The following is a 25,077-nucleotide window of genomic DNA, read 5'->3' on the forward strand; positions in this document are numbered from 1 at the left end:
AATCTGACCTCCGGAGGGACTGCGGCCTAAGTGCACGTATAGGATACAAGGAGTGCATATGGCCGATCAAGAATACGCCGGTATCTTCGATCTAATCACAATCTCATCGCTATTCGTTCGGGTGAGCGCGAGCGCTTGTAGATATGACGAACCCTTCTCCCCGGTTAGATCAAACGCGCACCCTGCTTCGGAATACGCAAAATAGCGGTTTGGCGTTACGATATGGAAATCTCTGCGTCAAATTCCCGAGAATGGGACTGACGCCTGCATATGTTACGCCCCCTGGGCTCTGCAGACTTTGACAATGTCTGAATGTGTAATGATTCGGGTCTGCGTTTGTGCAATTAGAGTAACGAGAACCCCTCGGGTCGTTCAAGTTGCATAATTGGAAATTAATTTTCCGTTCTTCTTTACTTTGGTTATACAATTAATGAGGTGGATTTTTTTTACCAGACTCACGATCAGTGGAGATGCGAAAACGAATGCAGATATCAAATGGGACTCCGAGCCATGGGAAAGTTTGCGATACACGATGCGATCGGACGAATGTACGAGCGAGAGAATAACCGTACAAAGAAGAGGTAAAGAGAAATCTCAATGGGGCAATTTTGGTTTTGAATTGGCCCGGTTTTACCATTGTGGACGAGAACGTGTAATTTCATGCCCCGTAAATTATACCTTTGCAACACTGAGCACGCGCAATGTGGGCGTTTTATTTTATGCTTACGAATGAAAGGCGAAAGTTCTTTCTCGACTGCACGCAGCACCCACAGCAATCGGAACTCTGTCAATAGTGAATTCAAACCGTCGGAACATGATTGACATTCATCCTCTGTTTCCAAGACCCAGCTGAGCAATTGCCTGCATCCTCACGGAGCGTCAAAATCCTCACTTTATTGATAATAACTGGCGATGTCAACTGTTTTAATAATCAACGATACACATAGCCAAGTAGCGAGATGCTTATTTTTGGAAATAAATTAAAAAACGGACTTCACAGGAAAAAAAAATGGTCTTGTTGAAATTTACAAAAATTCGCCCGTGTGAATTAACGTAAATCGATTTTGTGGTCATTCCAGAAATTCAACATCAGTTACATATTGACACTAAAGTATACTCACTATAAGGTCACATCCCAATTTTTTTTTTTTTTTGACTATGTACGTAATTTGGTAGCGTTTTCTGTAAAACGTGCAAGATGGTACCGGTGCATCAATTTATTTGCAAAGAAAAGGTCTTCGTCATTTTTCAATTACCTACCAAATCGCCTGAGCTTGCAAATAAATCTGCACCCTGGGTCTCAGCGCTCAAGGTCTCGAGCGTTGGATGGTCCTCCACGAAGCATCGCGCTAGCGATGGAACAAGAAGAACGAATAGCCCGAGGCGATCGCAGGTACGGTATAGATGACTGGTCTAGGTATACGTTACAATCAAATCCAGATAAGTAAAAAAGGAAAGGAAAAAGAAACTGAGAGAAAGCACATACTGAAAAAGCTATCCGCTCGAAACAAAATGAAAAGGAAGAAAGGAAGATGGAAAGAAAGAGAAGTGATAAAAAATGAAAAAAAAAAAAAAAAAAAAACACGTACACAGATACAGAGATGAGAAAGGGAATGAAAAAACACGCAAGCTACTTTCCGGAGGAATTTTCATTGGGTGGCTGCCATGTTGGATGCTGGGGGCTGCTCCAGGGGTTGGTGCTTATCGATTGGCTGTCACCCGGGCAACGCTTCAGACGGTGGACCAATCGCGGGGGTGGATGCTGCCCGACGGAGGGTGTATCCAGCACACATCTGCAACCCTAAGTCGGCAGGATAACGACATTTCGCGGGCAGAATCCCACAAGAACTCGAATCGAACGGTTACCCGCTCCTACGCGCTTCGCGCCATTCTGTCCAATTATTTCGATATTTGAATTTTCAAGGACGGGCCTCGGCTAATTGGATAACCGCAATAATAAGATTTGAATTTCGCATCAAGGCCGCGCTCTCGATTCGACGATCTCTGTCTCTCGACCAGCCCACCAGGCTGCCCTTGTGGATTCGCGATTTGCTCTTACCTTATCATCCGAACATCTGCACACTTTACTCGCACTGGGTCACTTGCACGTTCGAACTTTGACTCGATTATGATCAATTCGGCAACTACTCCGAGACACACGCCCGCGTGCGCCGGCACCAACAGTCGACAAACACCTCAAGAGTAAGAGTGAAGCGTCGACCGCCGAGAGGGACTCGATCAAAGATCACGGACCTTCCAACAACGGGAGAATCGCGGTGTCGTTTTGTGCCCCAGTCCTAGAAACGGACCTCAAACGCCTGGGGCTTGTTTCTGTTATTCTGGAATTCGCGCCGCTCGTCTTTCCATTCGGACCATCGCACCGTACAGTTCATTCCGCGGACCACTGTGACCAATCCAAGTGTGAAAATTCTACGAACCCACGTGTCCTTCATCGGCATTGGAACCATCAAACACGGGACACCAAGAAATCTCAGCGGAGGTTTCATTGGAAGCCTAGTGGATCCTTGCTCATACGCTTGTAGAGTAGGATTCCTAGACTTCGAATCGTCGATCCGGTGACTCGGATGATGAAATCAGTGAAAACGAAGGGGTGAAATGGAATCGGAGAAGTAAGTGAAGCTCTCGTAAACCGTATTGAAGAGTGCTCGACGTGCCGGGTGAAACACCCTTCGAACACCCTTACCGATTCATCCGATAACGTGCAATAAATATCGAAGATCGTTCGAGGATCGTCGATGAGCGGAGTCTGACTCTCGTATCGAGCGCCCGACCGTTTGTTTTCCCGTCTTTCTTTTCGTACCAGAAATAAGTTTGAAATATGATATCATAAAGCGATCACAGAGATCAAATTCGTTATCAGCAGACCTAAAGGTCACCCCGGCATCACCCTGGCTAACGATTTGTCAGGAAGTGCCGGCCCCGGTGGCGGAGTGGGCTCAGTAGGCTCTTCCGTTGGAAGTTCACTGTCGACGACGGCGCTGAGCTTGGACCACCAGCAGTTTAACATATTCCCAGCGATCTTCAGCAGGCAGTTGAACTTCTCGGCAGCGAACTGCGGGCAAAACAAACTCATGGACGAGCTAAGGCCGAACCTCGGTCTTCTGGGAGTTGGCCTCGTCGAAAACGACTCGTTCCACCTAAACCATAACCAGGAAAAACGGAAATGCAGCAGTACCAGTTCCAACGAGCAGGACTTTGGCCTGTACGGAGTTCATCAGGGTCTTGAAGCCAGTCCACCGACGCCGGCGGCAACACCAGGCCGAAACAGCGTCGGCGCTACTACTACCGTTGGTAAGTTTAATACCTCGTCGTTTCACGAACCTGAGTAAAAGTATCCTTCGGAAGGTCCCGAGCAAGGATACGAAGCGAAAACCAGGACCGCATAGTTCGTCCACAGTCAACGACAGGCGCCGATCGCCAAGTCGCAGGTATCGTAAGTGAGCCGGAGTAGCACTGACAGTCTGAAAAAGTGGGCAACGCGTAACCTTTGAAAGCAGATGAATTTTCCGCTTGTTGAACCTTGGCTACATATGTTGGGGGTCTGTCAAGTCCTCGTGTTTCAACAATGGTGCTGCGGACGTGTAGACATATGGTGGTACCTGTTCTATGGTCTATTATTGTGCGCTTACGGGAGGCTTTAGGGAGCTTAACGCCAGGGGTGACGGCAGTCGTCCGACGCGTCGCCGCCGACACCGAGCGACGAGGGTGCGATTCGGTGAAAGGGTGATTCTCACTCGTTATCTGCGTTCACTCAAAGCTGGTAGAGGACGAGCACCACCCTACTCGAGTGGTGGAAAAAAGATGTCAATTAGAACATCGGCAAACAAACAAAATTCGAAGGCTGTTTAAGTATTTTTGTCGGCACAACCGGTTCGCAATATGTTTGCCACCATCATATCCATGCGCTTTGTGTCGGGCGAGTTTCCACATGTCGAAGCTTCCACTTCTGCTGGACGTGTCCCAACGCCAAGCACGTGATGTTAGAGAGGCGGCAGTACAGTCAACGCGGATATGTTTTTCACTTGTAAATATCTTGAAAAGGATACAGGGTGCGAGGATCCGAGTATCCGCTCGCGAATATACCTATGGAAGGGTTTTACCTGAAAACGATTCGCGCTTAGGTCGTTCCTCATGTATTATTCGGTGGTCCCGTCGGATTCGAATTAGCATACTTTCGCAGTTCATGGCGAGTGAAAACGGGACGAAATCGCGTTTGCCAATTGGCGGCGTTGGAGACCGCGTCTTCTCAACGGGGCGTAAAAATATCCAAGCTGATTTTTCAACCATGTGGTTCCAATATTTCAGTGAAAATTGAACGGATCACCTCACATCTGGCTCGTTAAAATTGAGAGTTAGATATCCTTATCGAATCAAAGCTGGTCAACTCGTGCAGCGAGGCTCTTTGAAAAACATTCCTATGAACGCGATTGACAATTTGACAGATCATTAGCGGTATCTCCGAGATATTTCGGTAGCTGCAAATTGTAATCCGCAACAGATGCAACCCGGCAAGTTATCCCCGCAGCTGTATTCGCAGCTCGACTAATAGTAAGTATTCCTTCAACTGTCACAGTAAGTTCATTTCCTACTGTGATTTCAATTCCCAATTTATCGCGTTCGTACGGCTTGAGCCAACGAAGCGAGCGTCTCTAGTGCAGCTGCACCACGCGTTAAAATTGTCGCCAATTTCGCGAGTAGATGCTTCGCTGCTGCGCAGGGGTGTCGGCAGATTGGCCGATCAGCAGATGGCCACTCCAGATAGAAACGACGACCCGGAGCGACCAGGAGAGAGACAGAGAGTGTCGCTTTGAAGCGCTTCGAAACTTTAGAGTGTCCCGCCGGGAACGACTTTCTGGAGTCGGAGGAGGATGAGAGGATGAAAAGGGGAGCGGGACGAAGTGCCCGGATGGGAAGTTTCCTGGGTTTTAGGCGCCGCAACGTCATCGACTCAGAAAGCTTCGCCTTGGCTTTTTCACCGTTACTCTGTATAACCGCACCGATGATAGTCTTCATAACCAGGCCAAAGACTCCCCAAAGTTTGCAAAAAATGTCGTGAGTTTTTTTTCGCCACTTTTTTCGTACGGTTTCTTTCAACGCTGCTTCAACGTAGCCTGCTCAACTGTCCCGATCAAACTTGGATGCGAACCTGGAAGCACGTGAATACGCACCTACGTGTAAAGTGCGGTGTGTGCGAGATCGGTGCATTGAACTTGACCGAGTTTCCTTAAACGCTGGGTAACTGGGAAACTGGGCAAGGTAGCTATGTAAAGTGGACAGTATTCATCCTTGAACATTGAATTACCATGTAATATCATTAGGTCATTAGCACGATAACCAAGTTAGTATAGTGCGAGGGACTTCGCTGGCTGCGCTTACCCCATCCGTTCGTAAAGCTCGGGAGATTCAGTCCCGTGAAACACACGCACGACTGCGTATCACGATCTCCGACCGCGAACTTCAAGAAAAACGAGGACGCTCTTTGTCTTTCGAATCCAATCAGCTGGGACTGGGTTCGTGCAGTCGGTGATGATCTCAGTCTGATCATTCATTCGCTCTTACTACTCAAAACGCGCTGCACAGTCCGATGGGATCACCGTGTGTGAGGAGGTCGGAGACACGGCAGATATTTAATTTTGAATCTCACGATCAGCGTCGGGTCCAATCATCACCAAGCTCAAAGTTTCGGCAACGCTTCACTTTTTCCAAGTAGAAAACTACCGAGCCAAGTTTTCACAGGACAGTATGTTTATCCTCACCTCCTGTCGCTTGTGCGTCTCGTAATCCGAGATTACTGGCAACACTGTCTCACGTTAAGCCGCGACTCTTGGTTAATGTTCAAAGAGATATTGCCAACATTTGAGGAACGAATGCAGTTTTTTGACAATATCTCGTTAGTGGGTGGTTCAAGTTCCGATTCATCGACATCTTTCGCGCTGAACGTCGATCTCTTCAAGTCCCGAAGACGATACGGGGCGGCAAATAATGTTGCTGATCGATTTTTCGATGCGATGATTACGTATCTCCAACATCAGAACTATAAAATTACATCTCTGCGACTCTGGAAGTGTTGCACGTAAATTACGCGGCAGGCCAGAAGTGACGTTTAGATTTTAGTGGAAACCGTCACGTTTCAGGAGCAGAAGGGGCCTTCAAGAAATTGAAACCAGAACCTTGTGCATCCAGTCCACACATCGGCCACACACCGACAACCGCTAGCTGCCCGACGCCTGCACGACGGCGTCACAGAACCACCTTCACCCAGGTATTAATTATTGTTTCGCAACTGAAAATAAACTATAAACGCGCTTCTGAAATTCTTTCCCATCCTTTTGCGCCGAGAGTTTAACAAGCTGTGCGGTAAATTGAGATCAGCGTGAATTATGTTTCCTCCTATAACTAACCGCGGGCCACTTTCAGTGGAGTAGTTACAGATTTTTAAACAAGAGAAAAGAAAAGTTCGCAAAGATGAAATTGAATTTCGCTGTACAATTAACGACGTCGTTTTTTCATACCTCGCTTCTCGACTGTACGGTAATCTCGAAACTTTGTATCGCGTCAGAACGACGAATGACTGTTGTTTGATTGGGAGGATTGAAGTGTAAGTCTCGGCTGTAATCGAGAGAGAATTCTTTGACCAGACTGCAAGATACCAATCAGTTTTTGTAAAATATCTCTCCCGCAGGAACAACTAGCGGAACTCGAATCAGCCTTCGCGAAATCCCATTATCCGGACATCTACTGCCGAGAGGAGTTGGCGCGGAGCACCAAACTTAACGAGGCCAGGATTCAGGTGAGTTTCCCTTTCTGATATACGTACAGGCGGTAATCAATTCAAGATGGATGTCATGTATCTTGGCATCAGACTGTCGTCGAACGTCACCGTCAGAACGGACGTTCCTGCACGGCCGAAGCGTCGGGAATCAAATTAAATAGTTGCGTACGCCAGGCGGCGAAGATCGCTTCCTAAGTGCGTCAAATTCCGACTCGCGTGTCCCGCATGTGTCTCCAATCATCTCTGCCAGGCCGCTGGCGGCTATTAATTATTGGGAAACAATATTTGCGGTAAAAGTCATCGGTATAACGGCCGTGTTAGGGACTTACTCGAGCTCGCGTTTTTTCCTACCCTTTTTTCAAACCGAAAAAACTCGCACTGTTTATCCTGAACAAACAAAGTCGAACAAAGCTCCGGGAACGGAGTGCCGAAACGTGTCAACGCGAACGCGTTAAGCGGATCATCCTTAATGAACTCGGACGTTGATGCCGGACCATCCGCTGGTGCCTAGTCGCGTTGTCATGGCGTCCAACACGCCGAAACGTATTACATTTGATTTTGACTGAAGAGCGACCACGTCCTGCTCTTTAGCTGCAACCATCGGCGTGTCCTTCGTTAGCCAGATTGTAATAAGCCGGATGCCGCAGAGACCGAACGCCGGAATGCATCTGGCCAATTCCCGCAAAACATGGAATTTACATTCAAATCAAATTTACGATACAGGTCTTGGAAGAAGGACTTCAAGTTACGAAAACCGAGTTTTTTCCCACTGTTTTCCTTATCTAATGTTCTGCATTTTGAATAAGAATACCGAGACGTGCAACGAACAATGGTGAGAAGGAAGCCTCGTAGTTTTGATCGCGGGTGAAAATTTCAGAGAACTGTCACCCCTCGTTAGGGGCATCGGAAAAAACACACGTGGGTAGGATACGCGTGCACGTCTTTTTGCTCGTGACTCACGCGTAATTGAATCAAAGACGCTTTGGGGTTGCGAAATTTGATTACGGAGCAACTGTCGGTCCAAGATACTCTCCCTCCCTGACTTGTTCAACGGCGAACTGCGAACAACGAACTATACGCAGTAACTAACGTCCGGCGGTGAAACTCGAGTATTTGTGCGAAACGAGGTCCTGCGTGCCTAGAAAAATAACGCTCGGTAGTATGAATTTTTTTCTGATGAAAATACGGTCGCGAGAAAAATTCACTTTAAATCTTTCCGTTTCAAGCCCCTCCCCCGTTATTGGCGAAATATTTTAGCTGTAGGATCAAAGTTTTTTGGACACTATTTCTTTTGATGTGGAATAACTTGGCGAGAAAAAAGCGCAGACAGAATTTGAAAGAGGCAGTTTTTGAAGGGGAAACGCTAAACTACAAAATGGTTATTTTTTATCTAAAAAAAAAACCATTTGACATGAGTGATTTAAAAACAGGAGTATAAATCTGGAGGATAGAATTTAAAGCCGAGATGTTCGGCTTCGAAATCGTTAAAGAATATATAATCGATACTGTCACCGTGACAAAATATACGCGCAAAATCGAAATAATTTCGTGATTTTTCGACAGCATTTTTCAATTACAAAAAAGCTTAGAAAAAGACATCAAAGACGTTATATTGACTTACGGGGGTGCATTTTACGGAAACCCAATTTCGCACACTGCAGTCTGCTCGGCACCATTAAATAGCAAATTTTCCATACAAGCTTTTTTCAATCTGTATCAAAGTAAACATGTGCATCGATGTATGAAGTAACAACGTTAACGTTTTCCTCGATTCTGGCACAACGAAACAGAAATTTCTATGGAAACATGACGGCGTTTTCGGATGTTATGCAGCAACGAAATATCCATTACCGTTACGTAAATAAAAAAAAGAAACGTATTTGAACTTGATCGCACGAATGCACCTTGGAGAACAGTTTTATGATAACATGTTTCTGTAAAGAGTAGAGAAAAAAAATCTGCGACAGAAAATTGCAAGATAATTAAAGAAACGAAAGAAGACCTGCACTTGTTAATCATCTGCAGGGGAATAAAATTGGTGAGTTGGTCGATGCAAAAACTGAGGTTAAAAAACGTTGTCGCCAGTCGGGGAATCGCATCGCGGTACACGTGTAATTATTTCGCGATTACGTTCGCGCTTGCAAAGTTGGCGAGAACGGAATCAAGCGAATAGCCGACGCAGTGTTACAACGCTTCGAAAAATTTTACGCCCTTGCGTACCTACACTGACTGGGAATCGGAGAACGGGAAAGTTGATGATTTTCGTTTTTTGCGTCGGATGCCTTCTTCCTTGCTAGATTCGCTTTTCACTCGGCGTGCTTGGATGCATTTTTTTTTTCTTTCTCTTTTTTCTCCTTCGACGTCGGGGTTTTGGTTCCCCTTTGGACTGCGCCCGGGACCACGCGCTTCTAGTTTCGCTCTGAGTGGTACGTATTAACCAGGCGGCAATCTCGCCTGCGTTTCAGTCGTTTGATATATAATTCAGGGCGTTGTTTGCGTTAAAAGCCCAGCAACCGCCATGGCTTAACCCTGTTAAACTCCGATGCCAAGTAAAACGCGGTTTGCTTTTAGTATCTCTCTCTCCCTCCCTCTCTCGGCATAACATATAAACTATGCACAAAGCTTTCCCGAGCCCCGGGCCTTATTTCAGTCTCCCCCAAAAGAGCAGCAACGATTTATCCTCTCATTCCCTTAAATTTACCATTTTTCAAATGGTTTATTATTTACAACATCCACGGGACACTTGGCGATCGTTTGCTTGTAATTCAAGCAAGGGGACTCGGTAACTCTTATACATGGCATCGTCAAAGAGTTACTCCAATTATCTAACTTTCTGCTCGATACTCGCTTACAGCATGTGCTTACGTACCGTACATTGGCACTCTCAATTACCAAAACCATCGGATACAGGTTATCAATTCAATGATCGAAGTATTCCAGAAAAATATCCCCTCGATTATGCTGTAATTTTCCTTGATTTACTGATTTGCTGAAAAACATCTCTAGAGAACGTGCCAACTTTTGACGTCCAAGGTCGTTCAAACTTCAAATGCTGGGAATGGAAGGAATGTATCGATGTGGACAAAAATTTGAGATCTTTGCTTCGAAATTTGATGTTTGTTAAATTTTGATTACCGTTCTCCGACAACGATACAAATTTCATCCGAACAGAATTTAAGTCCGTGCGGAAAAATTCAGTTAATCCATTTCACGTGTAGTGTGCAAGTTTCTATTGTAAACATACAGCACGTGTCTTTATTAGCGAAAAAATTTGTGAATATTCGAGTATGTGGGATAAAAAAAAAAAAAAGTTTAAGGATTTAAGAAAGAACTGAGAAGCTTATCGCGGTATGAAAGCGTGGTTGCCGTACGGTGTTTTGTCGTGTATATATATATTATATAAATACACCTACAAGGTGGTACATAATACGGATATGCGTATAAATATACATACACGGCATGTGTACATTAGATACACTGTATACATATACATATAGATCTGGGGTGCAGATGAGAAGATGAGGACAGATGTGTGCGTGGCGGTTGATAAAGTTGAGACGAGTTGTGGAAAGGGATGGCGAATATACGAAGATGCGGGGATGACATAGCACCGGAGGCTGCCATTATATCCGAGCCGCCATTTTAAATTAGATTTTCTCCGCCCTAGCTAGATCCGAGCCGTCTCAAGCTTGCGAGGTCCTCCTATTCCTGCCGAGGACGAGGAGGACTTTTCCAACGGAGAAATAGGCCTACCCCTGCGGCAAAGCCACCCTCCTTCAATCCTCTCGCCGAATCCCCCGATACTCGCCTCCCACGATTATATGCTTCCTTTATTCGCTGTGCGCTGCCAGAAACTGCAGAGCGGAACGATCCGCGTCTCACAATCAGAGTAATCGCGCAATGTCCTGTGGTTGGAAAAACCTTACCGAGCGATGACAGCATTGTAGGTGATTGGAAGTTTTTCATTTTTGAATTCTCGCGAGAATATAGAAGTAGAAAATACTGCAGTTGCGAAAGAAAAGCTTCGGCATCGATGTTTCGATTCGAATCGCTCCGAAATGGTTGGAAACGTTGTAGCCATGTAACGAGAAATAAGGAGATAGGTTTGGAAATGTATAATATTGAGATCATCAGTCGGTATAGGTATAATATCGCGATTTTTCAACTTTTTCAACCAATTCATATGAGACCGATTTTGATGGTGCCATTTTTTGACTAGCTAGTTATTTCTCATCGCGTCTCATAATGGGTCGAATATTTTCAACAGCTTTCTAACAATACGGTGAGACCACTTCGAGAAACCGAATCACTCCTTAATACGGTTACTAATAGTCTTTGAACGCAAGTTTTTGTACTCCCGACGTCGAAAGGTTGAAATATCGTCGAACGGTTATTTACAGTCTCTGGGATCACTCGCGAGCAAATTGATAAGAAAATTCCCCCGTCCTGCTTGCGGGGTACGATAACCGGTATTCGCGAATAGGAAATTACGGACAGGTCACAGAATCGCAAGTAGCCCGAGAAGGCGGAAGAAAGATAAGAGAGGATAAAAGTCCGGAGAATAGTCAGTTGTAATCGGGCAAATCACCGCTGGATAAATGTAATTATACGAACCCGACAAAGTCCGCGAATTAAGATTCAAGTTTTCACTCGCAGCTCGGCGCTCGATTCTTTTCGAGTCACCGCCGATTCGGCATATCAGATTTAAGGAGTAAATTCAATCGAACGATCTCGGATACGAACGTCAAAGAAGCAGGAAATGATCGCGCGTTTCTGCGGTTCATGGTTTTACGGTTACGTGCCAAAAATTACTCGACGGAAGCTTCGTATTACTTCCGGTCGTTTTCCCATTATTATCCCATGCACCGTCACCGAACGAGGGTTCATTTCGCGACCTACACAGCCGACGAGAATGCAGATTATTTCATGCCAATTACCTTCTCATATCGCGGAGAGATTTTTATCGCTGAATAAATGTAAGGGAAAATACTTTGGCAGAGTTTTTTCATCTCTTCTCTTCACGTTACGATTACCGTTATTTCTCGATTCTTTCTTGCCTCTGTAAAAGGGTCAATTAACCCCCCGTTGAACTTGTAAAATAAAAGTAAAACAAATAAGAAATCTACCACTCGCGACCGATTCAAAAACGGATCCAAAATCGGCGCAGGACTTTTGGCACCGAATTCCCGCCTCCGTTCGTCAAAGCGACAGACATTCTCGTACGTACGATCGTCGCGAAATTTTCGCGAGATGAACGAGATCTATACGTGCGGTATGAAGCGAGAAGGAAGGAAAGACAGAGAGAGAGAGGCAAAGAGAGATGTAGCAGAGAGGGAGAGAGGGGACGAGGGGGAAACTAAGGATAGGATAGGTTGAGGGGGAACGGCGTTGAGGAGGAGAGAGTATGGTTATTGAATTAGGAACTCTTAGCTTTCTAGACCGGGGAGCGCCTTAAGGGACGCGGGAAAGGCAAGGCATGTTCTCAAAAAGCACCTACGAGCAAAAATAAAAGAGGAGAAACGGACGCGGTGCCGCGAGATGAACGCGGAGGACGCGGACCCGAGGTAAAGGTGGAGAGTTTTGAGAGGGTGCACAAGGAGCGAATACATCCCCGTGCGATGTGCCACATTCCTGTACATACGTGTGTGTGATATATATATATATATATATATATATATACACATGTATACTTTTACATATATACATGTATATACTACAACTAGACTCGCCTGCTGGTTTGCGGCGTTCTTTTTCTCCGATATCAGCTGCCGTTTTTCGCCGTTTCTTGGTCTTCGCATTTCAGGATTCAACAGGCAGATATTTTTCACGCTGAGAATTGGATTCTTATATCCTAGGCAGTGAATTTGTATCGCGGTTATCATTTTTTACGCTTGGTTTGAATCAACACGCCAGTTTAGTCGGATAATACGGAAGAAGAATATGTACGTTGAGAAAATTTTCGACGAATGCTTGGTTGTCACGATAGAAAGTTCATTTTGCAATTTTATGTGACGTTTCCGGGTCGATTGGTTGGCCAAAATCGATATTTTTTGATTATTTCGTCACGCATTAGCGGATTGTTGTGATCGTGATTTATACACTCGAACAAAATTGTTGATCGTAATTAGTATCGTTTTAATACTGTAAAATTTAATACTTGACAATGCCAACACGAGAGAAATAATGTCTTTCGCCTGATTTGTAGGAAATACAAGTCTTGTGAATAAAATCAGGCATCGCAAACTGAGATCCAAAAATTTTCCTCGATTTTAAAGTTTTTTAAAACGATCTGAAACTAAGCATCGATGTCTAAGCTTTCGTTTACACTTCCAGTGCTTACTATTTTCGTATTTCTAAAGAGATCTTCGTAGTCTACGAATGTAAGAATTCGATAAATACTCAACGTGCGATTAACTCGCACGTAAATGTTTTCGATTTTTAGCCAATCAACCTCCCGAAGAATTTCGATCGCAACTAAGTCAAATTCGATAGTCTTCACGAGGCGATCGAAAAAGTTCCTTCGCCACGAATTTAAAGTAAATTGATGCTCGCTCAATGAATATAACAAAGAAGAAAAAGAAAGAAACTGTACACCGTATTTAAAACTTCCATATAATCATTCAAAGCAAGTATGTATTTAATTTCCCAGCGGCCACGTTACTCTCTTCAAGGGAATCTCGACATGGTAACAATCAGTTCAAGTAAAACCGGTTGTCTATGGTACGATACCTACATGCAGACCGAATCGTTAACCGAACCGGCGGGCGATCGAATTTGGCTAAAAGCACATCCGTAATCACTCATCGTCATACGTGGAGTAGAGAAATCCTATTCGTTTTCTCCAACTGCGGTATTCAAACATTCTTCAAAGTTTGTTCAAAGAGTTCACGACGGTGACTTCATTGGCTTCAACTTCACTTCGATACTCGAACCTAACTGTTACCGCACAGCGTATACCGCTACAACTACCAAATGTGCTAAATGCCGCAACACCCAACTCTGCACGGTGATATCCGTGAAACACGAAAGCCCTTAAAAGATACTTCTCCGATATTTGAGATCGTGCGATTTATATACCTCTTCGCAGAGAACCTAGGCTGTCAAATGCAAATGCCTACACTGAGTGTGGTGGAACAGTGATCGCAATGAGAAAGAATAGTAACGGATACCAGAGTTTCCGGTAACAGCTAGAAAACTAATTTTCATTTTCTACCTAGAACTATATTTTTCGATCGTGCGAAAATAGTCAAGGACTGAGCGGTAACCGGAACTAAAAATTTCTCTCAGTGTATATTTCGTCGTTTAAATTCGAGACAAGTGGAAAAACAAAGTCAGCGAGCGACGCGAGTGAAAAATCAGCTACCCTCGCAATCGGCCAAGACAGCTCGATCCTCCGGCAGGCGCGGAACGACACGACCCTTAGGTGTCAGTTGCGGCGAAGAGGAACGAAGGATGGGAATTACAACGTCGTCGTGTTTCGACGCGTTCAGGAGTGGAAAATGGATTTTTTAAGGATCCGCGGGCGATTAATCCGCGACGCGAAGGCGATGCGGGAGCCTAGGTCGCCATATTCCCGAGCTCTCGGTTCGCGCGGTGGAAATGTCGATAAAACGCTCGAGCCAATGGGAGTCCGGGGAGTGACGTCACGCCCGCATAAAGGGCGAATCACGGAACGGCAGTGACGTCACGGGCGCCGCGTGGCCACCCCCGCAAAAGCCGCAGGCCTTTCTCTTTCGGGTCGGGGGTGGACGACGGGGGCGGTGGCGAATGAACCGACGCTCGGCGTCGCGTCGGCGTCCCTGCACGGAACGGTGGCGTCGAAGGATCCTCGGGGATGGGCTTGATGATTCCTCGATACAAACGGGAATTGGTAAAACGGCAAAATGGCGACACAGGCCGCGGAGAGACGGAGAACCGGAGAACCGGTCAATTCTTACTTCGCATTGCCTGATTCGAGATAAATTTTTGGCGGTTATAAAAACGAAAAAAAAAAGAAGAAAAGTAAACAAGGAAGGTCGACTTTCGTCTGACGCGAACGCGGGCCTTTTTATTAGATTTAAGTCAGACCGCGCGGATAAATCTGCTTAAACGCGATCTCGCCAGTTTCGACTACCCTTTCAGACCGTCCAGATCGCTCGGCTCTTTGCACTCTCGAGTCACGTAGAGACGCGGCTGGTATGTTAGGTACACACGATTATACCTGCTCGTAAGTAGGTACCCGAGTCCGTGTCCATTATACCCGTTCGCATTACCGCTTCGCGCCGAGCAATTTCGAACCAGACGGTTTTAAATACGCGCAGAACCTGTTCTCAACTCCGTTGGTAAGAAACGCGGCCGCGATGTTTTATTGATTAACCATGCGGAGGAGTCTGCACCGTACGCACAGCTTTGTCTAGTAAATTTCAACGCTCTTTTCCCTTCTTCGAAGCTCTTCGATCGGCCAATTTTGACGAGGGAAAAACGATGCGAGCAGAGATCTCTCGCAGAGAAAGAAAATTACTTCTTTTATCACTCGCAGTCGATTGTTATTGCGAGTCTCCTGATTTTAACCGACTGCAAACAAGCGTTACGTATTCCGCTCTTCCAACGAACGTAACGGGCAGTGTAACTTTGACCTCAAGATTAACCGAGGTCAATTACTACCTGACGCACCGCGACGCGGGTTTATGTATAAGGCATGTCGGTCGAAGGCGAGGTTACATACCTATATGTACGTACGTAGAACGATCGGAATTCCTAACTTAAATTTGTGCCGTGTGCAGTCGATTGCCGGACAGGCCGCGTGACGTGACCGGGATTAATGATCGATCAATTAAATCCATTAACCCTCGTAAACTTGCGCGTGCTTCCAGGTGTGGTTCCAGAACAGAAGAGCGAAATACCGCAAGCAAGAAAAACAGCTGCAAAAAGCTTTGGCGCCGATTCCTGCCTGCCAAGGAGCCATGATGCGCAATATTTATCCCGGAGCAGGAAGAGGATACCAACCCTACCCTCATCCGCACAACGGCATTAACGGAATTAATCGTTATCCTCAGGTGAGTCAATTCCGCCCCGAAGGCACGCAACCGCATTAATTTTCATTGCCTCCCGCAGCCGTCGGAATGTCTATCGTAAAAAGTTTTGCGTCATTCGGTAAAATGTATAGTGCATCAATTGGGAGAAGAACGAGGGAAAGAAGAACGGCATTTTAACGTGACGGGGTCGTTCGTTCGTTACGTAAACCCAGGAACCGATCGATTCATTCAATTTACATAACTTGCAATTATCTTCTAGTATAATCATTAATCAACGATTGTTTCAAACACAGTTAAATCAAATTATGTTCGACTTGATTACTCATTTGAGATATTTTCTCGAGCCTTTATCGTCAGTCGAATTAATTTCGATCATTTTCAATTAAAGAATCATCAACTAATTGCCGTAAAATACAGTTCTCCCTTCTTTAATTTTCCCATCCAATGTGATCGAAATCCAATCGAAATATTCGCGACCAGATTAACAGATAATTTACATCAGTTATATACACGGATGGATCAAATTTCATTCTATCAAACGAACCGCTCTACAGGTGTTCCCAATTTTCGTCGTATCCGAAATTTTCCGTAAGTATAATGGTTAAAAAACGGACGGCAAAGGTGTTTCCATATTTTGCGCCTGCATCGCTTGCATTAATACCTACACGACGGTCAGTACTACGTGCTACCATTTCGGGTCGATGAGGCTAAATTGCATTCGAAGTGATTAGTTGGGCCGGACGAATTAGTAAATGCCTACTGATTTAATTGAGCCAATAATTCGCTCGTATCAAATGCATCCGGACCGCGGAGAATTTCCGTGCTTTCCGCGCGTGTATCATTACATATTCCATTCGCGTTTTCTACCTTTCTCTTTAGAAACAACAACTGAACAAGGTAAAAAAAAAAAAAAAAAAAAAAACAACAAAAATTGAAATTGCAAAACGAATAAACGATAAAAAAAATCCCTTGACAAAACTAACTTCAATAATCGAGAAATGATTAAAAATTGAATACCCGCTTTCGCGAAATCGGCTCCGGTTTCCGCCGTCTAGTCCCGGTAACGATTGTTAAAAAATTCACGCTCTTAAAATCTCCCGCCGTGCAATAAAGACGTCAACTTGTCCAGTTCGCGGCATATCTACCCGACCCAAAGCGGTTTTTGCGTACACTATGTCGGCAGATCGAGCGTCGTAAAATACACTTATTCATACCGAGGCCGAAAACATTAACTTTCTAGTCGTAACCGTATCCGATGGTTGAAAAAGAGAAAGAAAAAGAAAAAAAAACATGGAGCAAAATCCCCGGGAGTGTTGAGCTCGTGAAAAGTTGCTTCAGCTAACTATGTTTATCCGCTTGCTCTACAGATGGGAACAACGTCGTATCCCAGCATGACGCAGCCCTTCTCCATGTCACATTCTGCCACAAACATGTCGGCGGTCACTGGAATGCGACAGGATGCCATGGGTGAGTGTGAATGTTTACTTGATTTTCAAACAGGGCAGAAAACAGCTTGCGCGGAGGTGTGAAAATCGATGAGAATTCGGAAACTCCTCGCGAAGCTTCCCGGATAACAGACTTGTCGAAACGTTGACCACCATTTGACTAACTGAAACCACCGTAATGGCGACAGACGAAAGACGACGAAGTCGATTTACCGTTGAGCTGAAGTCAACTGTTGGCTTCAAATAAGCCCTCCTCTTCATCGGTCTACGATTAGTTGACTTCATTTTCTGCCGGCAATAAGTCGAACGTGAGTCGATGCTTTCATAGGTAATTCATAGGTGAGCACTAGGATGGGGAAAAAAAATTGATTTTTCACGCTCATATCCCTGGAAGCTTGAGTTTTGATGGAAAAAACATACTCGCGAAGCGGGAGCTTTGTAGCTTAGGTGAAAGTTGCCGCTCGTTGGTCGTGTCTAATTGTAACAGCTGATTAACGTCTATGACGAACTGTTTGGAAGGAAAAATTTAAGACCATGAGGATTGTGTTTCGAATTAAGAAAAACGATTTTTTTTTCACACACCAACTTGTTCTAAATAATATATTACATTGATGTTATTCAAAACAATAGTTTTGCAGCCAAAAATTCTTCATAAATTGTTATAAACAAAAATTGTTTTCCCTTAAATCGAAATAAAATCATCATGGTTTCAAATTTTTCCTTTCAAAAAGTTCGTCATAAACTTTTAGTTGGCTGTTATAATTAGAAACGTCCAATGAGCGGTGGCTTCGAATTAAGCTACACAACTCCTTCTTCGCGAGGATATATATTTTTTTTATTTTATCAAATCTCAAGTTTTGAAGGGTAGGAGCATGAGAAATCCAAAATGTTTTTTATTTCTGAAACACCCTAGTGAGCACCCTCCCATGCTCGCTAGTGCATAAACTGGAAGTAAATGAAAAAAACCGATATGTTATGGATGTGAAATTGGAAGAAGAGTTAGGCTTTATCGTGCGATCCATTTAATTAGGGATCCTTGCAAGTTGGCAATCGATCGATTCGTTACGTACCGTTCACCCGCCACTCGAGCGTCCGAAAACATTTTGGTAAATAAATTTCCGCAGAGTATATTTCTGGCGTCGTATAATATAACGAACCGAGATACGATGATTCTGAGAAAAGCTGTTCGCTCTTCTGACGGGTTGCAGCCATGCAAGAGGGCTGACGAGCGTGGAGGATCGTAAAATGAGCATACCTTTTCGCCTCTCGTGCTCGTCCTGTTTTGTTGCAGTTACAACACACGCCCGTACTTCTCAGCTTCTCCGTCGCCTTGGGTACAGGCATCTATAACGAGACTTCACGGGCGAGATGAACGAAGCGATAAGTCATCGGGCTTTTACCGTGCTTGCAATAAAATTTATTTTCAAAAAAGTCCACTCGTCAACGGGTACCAAGAACATACTTTTCTTTTGCTTGATAACGTGCAGGGGACTAATATGGCGATGTTAACGGAACATGCAGTTTCGCGTATTTACCAAGCATCTCGTGTTTGCTTTCGTCTGATATACACTGAGAAAAATTTCATTTGTTACAGTAGCTAGAAAAATTCAGTGAAACAGGTATCGTTGAAAAAACTGTCTGAATATGGTTGGAATGACGAAAAACGAGGTACGCGTTACCATTTTGCTCTGTCGTCGATCCTTTTCTGGTAATCGCAATCTTCTGTCAATTTATCGTTGCACAAGCATTGAATATTCGCAACAGTTACAAGAAATCATAGTAACAGTGACCGTAACGAGAAAGAATAGTAACGGATACCAGACTTTCCGGTAACAGGTAGAAAACTAAATTTCATTTTGTACCTAGAACCATATTTTTCGATTGTGGTAAAAAATGAAAATAGTCAAGGACTGAGCGACAGTCGGAACTAAAAATTTCTCTCAGAGTAAAATGACCAATTCAATCCGTAACTCAAGTCATGCAAACACTTGGATTGTTATGCTCGTGAAAAACTTGTTGCGAAATTGTAAGTCTGACGTCCGCCACTCCCGTCAAAGGATAAACGATCTTTCGAATACGTATCGAAAAGGATATGGAATGGTCGGTTACGCGAGGTAACCAAAGATAGAATTTAACACGAGGTCAGCGGTTAGCGTCGAAGCAAGTCCTATAAAACGGTGGATCGAACTGGTCTCCGTTTCTGCTAAGCGACTAATAGACATAGTTTAGGTTTGAATCAGTGAGCCGAATCTTTCCCAAGTCCGGTTAATCGCAATAAAGCATGCGAGTGGAGCTGAATTTTCGGTGGTCGCACACTGGATAACCGCAAAACGGTTTCGGGGCGGTGCGTTGAAGGAACCACAAGAGCGGCAGGGGGGGAAATTCGCAAAGTCGAACGAGGAACGAGGCTACTAAAAACTTTTTACGAGACCCTAAAAATTTAATTACCCTTTTGCTCGGAGCTAGGTGAACCAGCGGTAAGTGGCCTTTATGGTGGGCAAAGCACCGCGTCTTTTTTCCCAGCGTTGGATGTACCGTCTCCCCTCGTCACGGTTTGCGCCAAACCTCGACCTTGGATGATCTCTCGCGAATTGAAAAAGCGGAAGGATTAAACGGGCCGAAACGTTCCCGACCGCGAGATATTATTTCGATACGTTAAACTATACCGCGGGACATGACAGTGAATTGTTTCATTGGGTTAATTTTTTTTTTTCTTTTCTCGGACAAGATCTGGACATTTTTTCTTTTCCGAACTACAAACTCTCCCAAGGTATAGGATTTTCAGTTCAAATTTAAGATATCCCGCATGTATACGCCACGTGACTCTTTCCCATCCAAATGACGTGTCGAAATGTTTACCCGTTCAATTTTGCTCGCGGAAGTTTTCGAAAATAATCGTGTTACTGTGAAACCGGTACGATTGGACAATTGGTCTGCCTTCAATTAAAAACAAATAATGAAATATTTGTTTCCGTTGACCTTGTAAAAGTTTTTAAATAGTTCTTACTGGTTTTTTATAGATATCTAGTTTCTTGTTGCTCCGATGTAAAACAGAAAATCGGTATAATTTTTACAGGTAATCTGAATATCTACACAATTACCGTAGTAACCATTGCATACTTTAATAAATTCTGTAAAAACTTGTACTTCGGACGGATTACTCGTACGGCAGAAGCCTAGGTATAGTCCTTGTTCCGGCAATAATTGAGAAAAAAAACATGCTACCTTACACAATAATAATAGTACGAAAAGTACCGCGAAGTTTGCTGATCCGGTAATTCTTGTCACGCTGGTACGTAGACTTAAATATCGAATGATCGAGACGAGCAGCTGCCGCAACGATAGCGAAAAACGGATAATAAAAATAATAAGGAAAACTACCCCCGGAGCTTTCTCCGTGAACGATGAAAAGTGGGTGATCTTGGAATGCGAGAAAAGCGAGCTAATTTAACGCATGAAAGACCTCACAGCACGAAGGTCGTTACAGAGCTGCGGTGCCAATGGGGATCGTTACTGTCGTAGCGGAAATTTTGCGAAATTTTCGACCGACGCGTGAGGTGGACTTTTGTAAACAGAGTCATTAGCGCACGGTATAGATAAAAAGACCGCAGGGGACCAGGAGACGATGCTGTTCTCAAGGTCTCAGCGCTGATCCACCATTATCGAATGATTTGATAAAAACAGGACCGGAAATGGCGCGGCCCGTTGAGCTCCGTCAAGACGACGGCCGCGTTCGCTCGAAGACGTTCCATTTCCGCTCGAGCGCCGTCTTACATCATTTCCGCCGCGGGATGGAATATCGCTTTTAAATCGAATCAAGACTATTCGCGAATTGCCTACCATTTCTGCCCCGCCTCCATCTTTACGACGTTATAAACTTCTTATATAACGATTTAACGGTTTAATGCGATCGTCGATTGTTTTATCGAACCTGCACGAACGACTCGCGCTCTATCTTCTTCGCCAATTTTTCATTCCATTTTTATTAGGTGCTTCTTTCATTCCATTCTCCGCCCCTTCTGCCCTATTCCCGCCAATTGAACTTGAGCGGGAGGGGAAAAAAAGCATTAACGCCATTCCGTCGAGGAGAACTTATACACTCTCGCCTCATTCAATCGCTGCTCGATCGATTCTAATAAAAAAGTTTCTCACCTTCGCCTCGACGTTGCCAAGGTCAAGAAAGCCTTCGACTGAAATACGGAAAAACGACCGTTTACCCCCGTTTTCAAACATCACTCTTCTTCTCCCTGTGGAATTGGAATCTTCTCGGTCAGTTCGAAGCGAAATTTAGCTAGCTGATCTAGTAAAGTGTATCCGTCATTTCCATTCAAGCATTATACGAAACGCGAAAACGTTTTTTAACACCGAACGAGTAATTTCGGTGCTGCTCAATAATGACGTGTTTGCTACGAACCACTTTTTAACAGAACTCAATACTAAATGTATATATTACACTCTTACTTACCAGGCTGGTTTATCGTTCGATTGAAAATTCTGCAACTGTCTGTAACGATTTTGTATCGCATTATTTCTTTTCTGTTTACAGGCATGTCGGCGGAAGACGAGTGGTACAACAAAAGTATTTCTGCGCTGAGAATGAATACGGCCCACCATCCAAATCTCGCCGCACCAATGCTGCAATATCAAACATAATTTTAGAGATTCAAGTAAAGCACATCTCTCAGACACTTGAGAATTAACGTATTAATAACACTGTTTTCTTTCGTCAACTCGGCACCATACGCAACCTGTATATTCTGACATGGCACCAGAACCCGATCCGAATTGGATCGACCCAAACGATCGATCGAGTAATCAGAGGTTAAGAAAAAATCTTCAAGTCGGATAATAAAAATTGTCACCGAGTTGCCGTTTCGTTTGCTAGTCGAAAAATCTAGTCCATAGAATATTAATAACGTATACATGAATTAATTTTTTCGAAGATTATTACTCGAACCATCAAACTATCAAATCGTCATAACACGCGTCATTATACATTGAACGATATCAAATTATAAACTATCATTTGCTAAGAGTTAAGAGTATATAGACGTAGACGCGCCTATGCGGCAGTCTGCACGTCCAAGAAAGTAATACATATATATACGTATTTATGTATGTATATATATATATGTATTGCATACAAAGTATTCAAAGAACGCGTAAATATTGTACACGTAACATGTTCATCGTAAATAATAATTGTAATTAAGTTTTAAAAGAGGAAAATGTGTGTCCGTGCACCTACGCGTCGTGCGAAAGCTCTCACACGTCGGAACCGTCTTCCCCGTAGAGTACGACGACCCTAAAGAACGTCTTGCCGACGACTGTATAAATTCTTTTCGTACCCCGCAGTGGTACGCGTTATGGTTGTACCCACGTACCGCATTAAACAACGCCGCAGAACCATCTCCATGGCTTCTAGGTAGGTGCACGCTTACTTACGTTTACCCATACCGCAATCAAGCGTGGGTCGTACAGCTGTCCACGTCGGGTACGAACACCGTGAACAAGCCGACCCTCCTGTCTCCCTACCTAGACTCTTCGAGTTTCGAATTACCGGAGTCTCTGGGTACGCCTTCGTTTTTGCACTGCGTTCTTATACCTGTACTGTACGCGTGAAAAATTACCGAGCAATAATTTCTCTCGCCCTAGCGACTAAGGTTACCGAGAAGCTTCGTTTGGTGAGAAGGTTCGAGCTTTGAGAGATTTTAGAAAATTTCGATAACCTTCTCCTTGAAATCAGTCGAGGCTGGACTAAGGAATTTTAGCTTGATCGTGCTGTAATGGGTTGCTGTACGGGATGTTCAACCCTTTCCATACCGCACTTATTTCCGTCATTGAAGTACTGATTTTTGTTAAATGACGTACGCGAACAGTTTCGGATGATCGTTGGTAGGGTTTTGCATTGGAAAGAAACGTTTCTTTTCCATGGCTTTGACGCGGAAAGCTTATTGTCGATAGAAGCGTGTCTTTTGAACATAAGTTTGAAAGGGCAATCTCGGAATTCGAATTTTTTGTACTTAAGTAACAAGGGAATGATGACATTCTTTTCGCAATTATTAACAATCGGCCGCATTAATTTAACGATACGGACGTGATTCAGGACGCAGCTCGTAAAGAGAGAAATTTTCTACAAATGTGTCATTTCAAGCTTCGTTGCACGGTCAATGGTTCAGCCACGAAAAAGTCTTAATAAAGATGAATTTCTACGTGAAAGGACATAACTCGTAAATCGTTGAAGCTACAGACTTTGCTCTTGAGTGAAACGAAATTGAATTAACCACAATCTTGTCGTTCAGTTTTTGTTGTAAAGTCAACGGTTTAGCTAGTAACAATAAGATCGTTGAGGATAAGTTTTCCAACATTTGAATCGTTTGAGCTACGGATTTGGCTCAATGGACAAATTTGTACAGAATTTAACTCTCTACTGATAGCTTACAGTATCAAGTTCGCGTTATTGAATGTGATTCAGTTGTAACAATTTGATAAAAAATACGAAAATGCCCTGACGTTCTCAAATCATTAAGCGATCTCTTCGACTATCCGCGGATTTCCGTTGACTATGATTCAGTGTAAAAGTGATGCAGCAATGGAGTCGATGCGACGATTTCATGTTTCATCGGTATGGAAAGGTTGATTATCGACTTAATATATGATTAAATCGAAGGAAATTACGCGGGAAGAAGACGAGTGAGATGAAAAGTTTGTGCCGAGCGTGAATGAGAGAATGAGTGAAATACGTTGTTTTCTAATCATAATAATTATTATTATTATTATTATTACAAAATTTTTGCGTAATATCGAAGGTATCGTGATAATACGAGATTCTCACGAGATTTAGTTAGTTTCTTAACAACGATTCGCAAACACTTTCGTTGAAACTGTACATAAAGTATAGAATATAAAGCATAGTGTAATCACAGATTGTATAATGTAATAACGATTTTTCAATGTCCTTTTAACATCTAAGCATACCTAAAATACCAACCTATCCTATACATATATATATATATATATGTGTATATAAAAACTTAGGCGAGTTAACTATTTTCATTTCTGTGCTTTTTCTTATACGGCGATACCGAAGCGAAGGCGAAATAAATAAAAAAAAAAAAAAAAAGGAGGAAAAATAAGTAAAAGTGATTCGACACTCGCGATTTCGAGATTCCGAATTCCTCGAGTCTGTCCAGTTGAAAAAAAATCTGTCTATATTGGTGTCATTTTTCAATATCTGTCTAATCGATATGTAAATCAACTTTAGAACCGTGCGAAAATGTATCACGGTAATATTCTGTTTGCACCAAAACCAAAGATCTCAACACGTGATGCCGAATTTTTCGAATTTTTTTTTTTTTTTATCACATAGAAAAGGAAAAGTATGCGAGAGAAAATACTTTGACGTCGATTCGCGCGCGTTCTTCCTCGCGAAATTACACGCGAAATGTTCCTAAATAATGAAGAAGAAGAAAAATAAATAAATAAAAAGAGAGGAGAAAAAAACTTGTAACATATCAGGAGGAGTTGATAAAATAAGAGAAAATGAAGAAAAGAAACCAAAAAAAAAAAAGAGAAAAGAAATGAAAAGAAAACCAACTAAATAAGTAAAACAAAATGAATAAAAAGATTTTAAAAAATTGGGTGGATTCTACGCGTTTAAGACGAGCATGTGTAATTAAATTTAAGCAAGAGTTACGTAATGTACGTATGTGTTGTACATAGCCTAAATAAAAATTACGTTTAAAAGTAATACCGAAGCTACAATATGTAATATGTATTATGTACAATTGAATTTTCATTCGCTGTAAACAAGGATTATGTAAAA

General features: G+C 43.5%; 2 protein-coding genes across 2 annotated transcripts in view; one reads left to right on the forward strand and one right to left on the reverse strand.

Annotated features, from left to right (window-relative positions):
* Window positions 1–21,843, reverse strand: part of LOC124307815 (multiple coagulation factor deficiency protein 2 homolog) — a 37,326-nt gene extending 15,483 nt beyond the window's left edge. Inside the window, exons 1-2 of the mRNA XM_046769911.1 lie at window positions 21,718–21,843; window positions 21,405–21,499 (exon numbers count right to left, since the gene is read on the reverse strand). Coding sequence (XP_046625867.1) covers window positions 21,405–21,499; window positions 21,718–21,802 — 180 coding nt within the window. The 5' untranslated portion in view covers window positions 21,803–21,843. The remainder of the gene's footprint in view (window positions 1–21,404; window positions 21,500–21,717) is intronic.
* On the forward strand, window positions 1,855–25,077 carry LOC124307810 (homeobox protein unc-42). Its single transcript, XM_046769904.1, has 6 exons — window positions 1,855–3,312; window positions 6,156–6,283; window positions 6,704–6,811; window positions 15,646–15,828; window positions 17,175–17,274; window positions 21,799–25,077. Exons 1-6 carry the CDS (start codon window positions 3,093–3,095, stop codon window positions 21,903–21,905), a joined length of 846 nt encoding a protein of 281 aa, XP_046625860.1. The 5' UTR covers window positions 1,855–3,092; the 3' UTR covers window positions 21,906–25,077.

Source organism: Neodiprion virginianus, chromosome 6 (genome assembly GCF_021901495.1).
Source record: "Neodiprion virginianus isolate iyNeoVirg1 chromosome 6, iyNeoVirg1.1, whole genome shotgun sequence".
Classification (NCBI taxonomy): Eukaryota; Metazoa; Arthropoda; class Insecta; order Hymenoptera; family Diprionidae; genus Neodiprion; species Neodiprion virginianus.

What these genes read in the sequence shown, in the direction of transcription:
- LOC124307810 (XM_046769904.1), top strand. Translation starts at nt 3,093, where the DNA reads ATGGACGAGCTAAGGCCGAACCTCGGTCTTCTGGGAGTTGGCCTCGTC. An exon ending in GAATTAATCGTTATCCTCAG is followed by an intron (nt 15,829 to 17,174) that starts GTGAGTCAATTC and finishes CTTGCTCTACAG; the next exon opens with ATGGGAACAACGTCGTATCC. An exon ending in AATGCGACAGGATGCCATGG is followed by an intron (nt 17,275 to 21,798) that starts GTGAGTGTGAAT and finishes TTCTGTTTACAG; the next exon opens with GCATGTCGGCGGAAGACGAG.